The 6,000-nt window shown below is 31.8% G+C and overlaps 1 protein-coding gene across 1 annotated transcript in view; it reads left to right on the forward strand.

The window, feature by feature from the left end:
• The window catches only part of ChT (choline transporter), a 41,240-nt gene extending 36,669 nt beyond the window's left edge, over window positions 1-4,571 (forward strand). Inside the window, exon 9 of the mRNA XM_088262277.1 lies at window positions 3,881-4,571. Within this exon, the coding sequence (XP_088118403.1) occupies window positions 3,881-4,259 (379 nt within the window). The 3' untranslated portion in view covers window positions 4,260-4,571. The remainder of the gene's footprint in view (window positions 1-3,880) is intronic.
• The last annotated feature ends 1,429 nt before the right edge of the window (window positions 4,572-6,000 follow it).

Below are 6,000 nucleotides of genomic sequence, written 5' to 3' on the forward strand. Positions count from 1 at the left end.
TAAAGTGATCACTTAAACCAGCCTATGACGGTCGTAAGCCCCGTAAATGCCCAAACTTCCATATTCTTCTTCATCTTTGATGAGATGTCAAAAAAATAAAAAAATGACATCTCAACAAATATATAATTGTTCATACCGATAACTTTTTGTGCTCAAATCTGGCTAATTCACCCCAGAGGGGAGTGTTTATCTTATTATTTTTCCAGGAGCATCGCTCAGCACGATTTGTTTTTCAAGGTTATTTAATCGTTTTATGGTTATGTGTACTGAGAACGTATGACGCGTTTTAGGTCTTTATTGCGCTTATTTAAGCTGCAAAAATGTGACTTTGAAATATTCACAGAATTGTGAAAAAAAAACTATTCTAAAATGAACATCGAAAAATGATGTTTTAAGGGATTCTTAGTTTGTAAAATAATACGGGAAAGAATCTTAGATTGGAACAAATCATGAAGAATTTGGTAAAAATAAAAATGAACTTTGTAATTTCTGTCACAGATGTCGCTAAAACAAAAATACTGTTGTTCTTTCTAATTGCAGCATAAATACAACATTCTGTAATTTGAGAACTCTTAACATATCGCTCACTCCTTTTAAGAACGTCATAAATCAAAAATTGTCAATTTTCAGTTGTGCATGTTTTCGGAATGCCCAGAAAATGTACTATATCCCATCAAAAGAGGCATATTTTCAACTTAATATTTACCCGCTACAGGGCAGAAAGTGTTTTTTTTCATTTTGAAGAAAATGTATTGTTTAATTATTTTTTTAAACATACTAAATATTTTTCAAATGGAGAAAAAACCTTCAGGTTTTACCTAAAAAGATTTTTTGCATAGTAAAAAGTTCCATACGTGGCTTGATATTTATTTTTATTACATTGTATTTTATTTTTAAACTTTAAAAACGTTCTCCTGAAAAACCAAATTTTTTGATTTATGTCGTTCTTGAAAGGAGTGAGCGATATGTAAATTAACGAAGTACATATTAACATTAACAAACTGACCACGTGGTTTTGCGTGTCACAAAACTAAAAGAATATTTATCGAAAACATTATATTAATCATTAATTACATAAAATGAAATAAATTTACCATTTCTGATAAAAAATAATAGCAGTTCCGCGTAAAATATCCCTCGTAAATTATCTTCAAAATCGAACGCCAACTGCTAGCGAAACCGTAATGGCGGGTGACGGCAATAAAAAAAAAATTTTTTCAATCGATAAAGGAGGTCCTTATATTTATCGATATTACAAATCAGTTGACATTTTTTAAATGCGTCGAGTATTTGCTATTCATTGAAGTTAAAAAAAGTTATAAGTTAAGTCAGTAGATGTCAATAAAATGCACATTTATAGACGACTGCTTCATCACGTTAAAACACGGTTCCGGGATCCAACGTTCAGTTATACTATCACGTCAAAACACGGCTCCGGGATACAACGTGTTAACGACATAATAATAATAAAACCCTTACCGCACCTCAATGGTGCATAGGGCACTGCTTCATATAAACGCAGTGTTATCTCGATCGTTTACACATGAAGGAAAGGTGATCAGCCCTCCACTTCAGGTACCAGTCCAGTGCAATATTGAATAAATATTAGAGGGAAAAAATCACATATTTATTAAACCTGATGTATAAGTCTCGGTATATAGTCAATATCAGAATTAAAAATATCCATACCTAAAAAATCTGACATGCTACATTTTTTTGCTTTCGTTTTTTAATTCAGCTATGCAAAGTGCATAAAGATCAGGTATTTTAATGCCAGTTACAAAATAAAAGTTTAAATTGTTGGCCAGTGTTATCTAAGATTATTGTTATTTTTACATGGTAGGGATTTTTTTAGAAAATCTAGCGGTACGTTAGCAAATAATGTCAGAAGTACCCTAAACTAATATCTTAAGCAGAATTAAGGTATCCCATTTGAGGTTTTCCAGAATATGCCTTTAATATGCGAAAGACAAATATTTGGAAACATCCTGTAACCTACGCACACATAATTACTGTGGTTCTCTGTTTGGTTGCCTCAATTGTTTTTAATGTGTGCTTCGACAACATTTGCCCACTAAATGAAAATTTATGTTTTAAACAAACATACAAAAAATTATAAAAAAATAAAAAAATAAAACATATAAAAAAATTATACAGAGACTTTACAAAAATTAAACGAGGACTTAAACAGAATATCCGAGTGGCTCAAAATTAATGAACTTAAGCTTAATGTTGGAAAAACAAAATACATGGAGTTAGGAAGAAGAAAGCCAAACCCAAGGATGAATATATTTATTGATAATGAAACCATAGAAAAGGTTGATGAAATGAAATATTTGGGCATAATACTAGATTCAAAATTGAAATTAAATGCAAATTTTGAACACGTTAATAAAAAAATATCAATTTTTTTTTTCCTTAGTAGATTAAGGAATAAATTAAATAAAGATACTGCAGAACTAATTTACAAAACAATCATTCTTCCACATATAGATTACTGCTCAACAATATTATTTTTAGCAAACGAAGGAAATTTAAATAAACTAGAAATTATACAAAATAAAGCGATGAGAATAGTTCTTAAGAAAAATAAATATAGCAATGTAAAAAAAAATGAGAGATGAACTAAAATGGTTATCTGTAAGAAGAAGACTTAAATTTAATATGTTGATATTTATACATAAATTTTTTCACGATAAATTACCAAAATATTTTAAGGATAAAGTTGTCTTAAACAAAAATTGTCATGAATATGCTACTAGACAAAAGAATAAAATAAGACTACCATTATTGAAAAGAGCTGAGTCGCAAAATTGCTTGATGTATAAGGGTTTAAAAATGTATGATGAGATGCCTGAATGTATGAAGAATGAAAAATGTCTGAAAGAATTTAAAAATAAATGTCTAAGTTACTGTAAGGAAATGTAAATATATAAAGATGATGTAAATGTATATAATAGTTTATATTAGTTTTAATATAAGCTAACTTAAGAAATAAATTTAAAAAAAAACATTTACATAATTCGGTTTAAAAAATAAGAAGTAAAAAAATCGGTCGTCCCTAGTGCGTGTAAATAATTCGAAAAAAATATTGCCTGTAAACATGAGGCAGATAGTTTTCGCAAGAATCTCACTAGATATCTCTCTAAATGGGCACATAAATGGGCAGTAGGGATACTGCGTATATACAACTTCCGAAAAAAACAATCATTTTCAAATATGTGGATATTCACCCTAATAGTGAATGTTACAGAAGTGTTAAGCATAACTTAAGCTAGCCCATGACACTTCGTAGGTCTAACGATTGTTTTTGACTAGAATTTTCACTCATGAATTGCATGAAAAGGGAACTTTAAACATAAAGAGTAAACCCACTCACAAAAAGAAATAAGCTTTAAAAAAAATGAAAAGTTGGAGCCTAAGTAGGGTTAGTACCCTATCACGATAAGCAGTGTTGCATAAGCCGTATCTAGATTTTAGAATTACGTGAATGTTAGGTAATTCAAAAAAGTCTCAAATCTTGTAAATACCAAACGATTTCCATATCTTTATTGTTTTAATTACATCATCTCTGTTAAACACTAATTTCACTTATTATGGTTTTTCATCATTTAAAAATAAAAAATAAAGTATAAATAACATACATCCACATTTTTCTTAAAAACAATGACTGATAAAATGTCTGGAATTCCTACATATATATAACACTATGCATGTGACATCATAACACTATGCATGTGACACTAAAAAAATGTGTATATAAGTTTCTCGATTCTTGTTTCAGCTGATATTCAGCTGACTATGATTAATAAATTACATGGATTATTTGTAGGACAACGTTTCTTAGCAATCATTCATGTCTTGTTTCATTCTTCCGCAGGTGGCTTTTCACAACTGGACGTCTCGCTCCCGGCTACGATTGGTTCAACTGCGTTGTCAACATCCCTGAAGACATCCAGCGCGTCGGAGACAACTCGGAAGATGGGGAACAGATGGCCGTGATGACAACCGGAGCAATGGGCCGACTGTATGGAGCAGCCAATACTCTTGTCGGGGCTGATGAGATGAACGGGAGAGTCAACCCAGCTCTGGAAGCAGACGATGACCTGCCAGCTGAAGAGGTAAAGGAGATAGGATCCCATGCTCGTGGACCGCCTCCTGAGACCCAGAGAGGCGGAGGATCTGATCTCAGATCTCGAGGAGCTCCTACTCATGGCGATTCCGTCAGACCTCTGCAGCAAGCAAACACAGCTTTCTAAGAAACTCCTTTTACAACTACCAGGATAATACCAGCTCCTTTTTTGGTCGATAAAGCAATTTGGTCTAAAAAACCCCTTCACAACTGACGATGCTTCAAAATACCAAGATAATACCAACAGTTTTTGGTCGATAAAGCATTGCTTGAGTAAATTTAAAAATAAGCTTTTAAAATGAAGATGGAGCATCAATGAACAATTGAAAATAGGAAACGTTCTCATAAAATCATCATTGACGATGCTTCATAATACCAAGATAATACCAACTCCTTTTTTGGTCGTTCAACCAATCACTTGATTAAATATAAAAATAAACTTGTAAAACGAAGATGGAGCATCAATGTACAATTGAAAATAGAAAACAACACGATTTCAAATATTCTCATAAATTATCATTGATCATTCCTCTTTGCTTTGTTTATAAGGATATGAAATGTATAATCGGACTTACATATCATAGTTTGATTTAGTTTTAGAGATACCTCCAATGTTAGGAGACGAGTGTGTGTTGTATAGTATGCAATTTTTTGCGCAGCTAAAACAAGGTTCGAATGATTTAAATGAATAATGAGAATTTGTAGTATTGCCAGTAAAAAAAAAGTATATCACAATTTTTTTTCCTCAAACATCAAACTACTAGAGATGTCACTAACAGTTACTAACTGTTACTTTTTCGATTGTCAGATAAGAATGGCATTTGTTACCTTTTCTTAAGTTCATATTACTTTCCTGCTTACGTTTTTAATGTTCTTCTTATTCTGGGTATAGGCCTTGTCCTTATTTTTTTCTTGATGTAGGCCTTGTGGCCTGTTTTCAAGAGGGATTAGCCTCCTGCGATGTCGATTCCCAGCTGTCAATCCATCTCTTTGGTGATCTGTCCGGGAGTCGTCTACCTTGGGGTTAGGCTTATAGTGCAATGTGGAGGAGTCTGGATGGTTCCATTCTCCTCACATGCGCATACCATTGTATTTTTCGTTGCCTTCCCTACCTAACGACATCTTCGATCACGCGTATTTCTCTTATCCTAGTACTCCTTAAATTGATTTGAGTCCAATTGACGTGATAAGCTTTAAATGATCGGATTTAAAACCGAATTAAGTTACGACTTCTTTTAAAAAAGTCATAATTTGATTCGGTTGCCCATGTCTACAAAGTATAAAATAAATCTGAAGAAATATTTAAATTTCAGTAAAACACTATGCCCAATTATATAAAAATAATTTACTTTATTTTCACATAAAAATTACGTTATATCCATTAGTATAAATTCACTGTGAAACATGATATATAATTGATCAATCTGCGTAAATTTAAAACGGAAGTTTTGCAATTAAAATATAGTATCTGAAATGTTCTCAAAAGTATTTAAAATATTTCGTATTATTCTAAGCTAAATGTGATGTGAATTTGATCGACCTCCCAGATTTAGTATTCAATGCTGAACTAGATTAAGGCAATACCAATTTACGAATTGAAATTCGTACAAAAAAACGCATCATCTTCAAAAGTAAACACAGGCATATCAATGTGAGACTTATAATAAATAAATATTAATATAAAATCATATTTCTACGGTAACAACTTGTTATTTATTTTCATATTATTTTTTAACATCTCATCAAAGATGAAGAAGAATATGGAAGTCTGGGCATTTACGGGGCTGACGACCCTCATCGGCTGGTTTAAGTGATCACTTTACACACGTGTAACATTCACCAATGCTACCCATTATTGACAACTACAC

The sequence above is a fragment of the Brachycentrus maculatus genome, unplaced genomic scaffold (genome assembly GCF_059751285.1).
Source record: "Brachycentrus maculatus isolate JH-2025_06_01 unplaced genomic scaffold, ASM5975128v1 h1tg000176l, whole genome shotgun sequence".
Taxonomy (NCBI): Eukaryota; Metazoa; Arthropoda; class Insecta; order Trichoptera; family Brachycentridae; genus Brachycentrus; species Brachycentrus maculatus.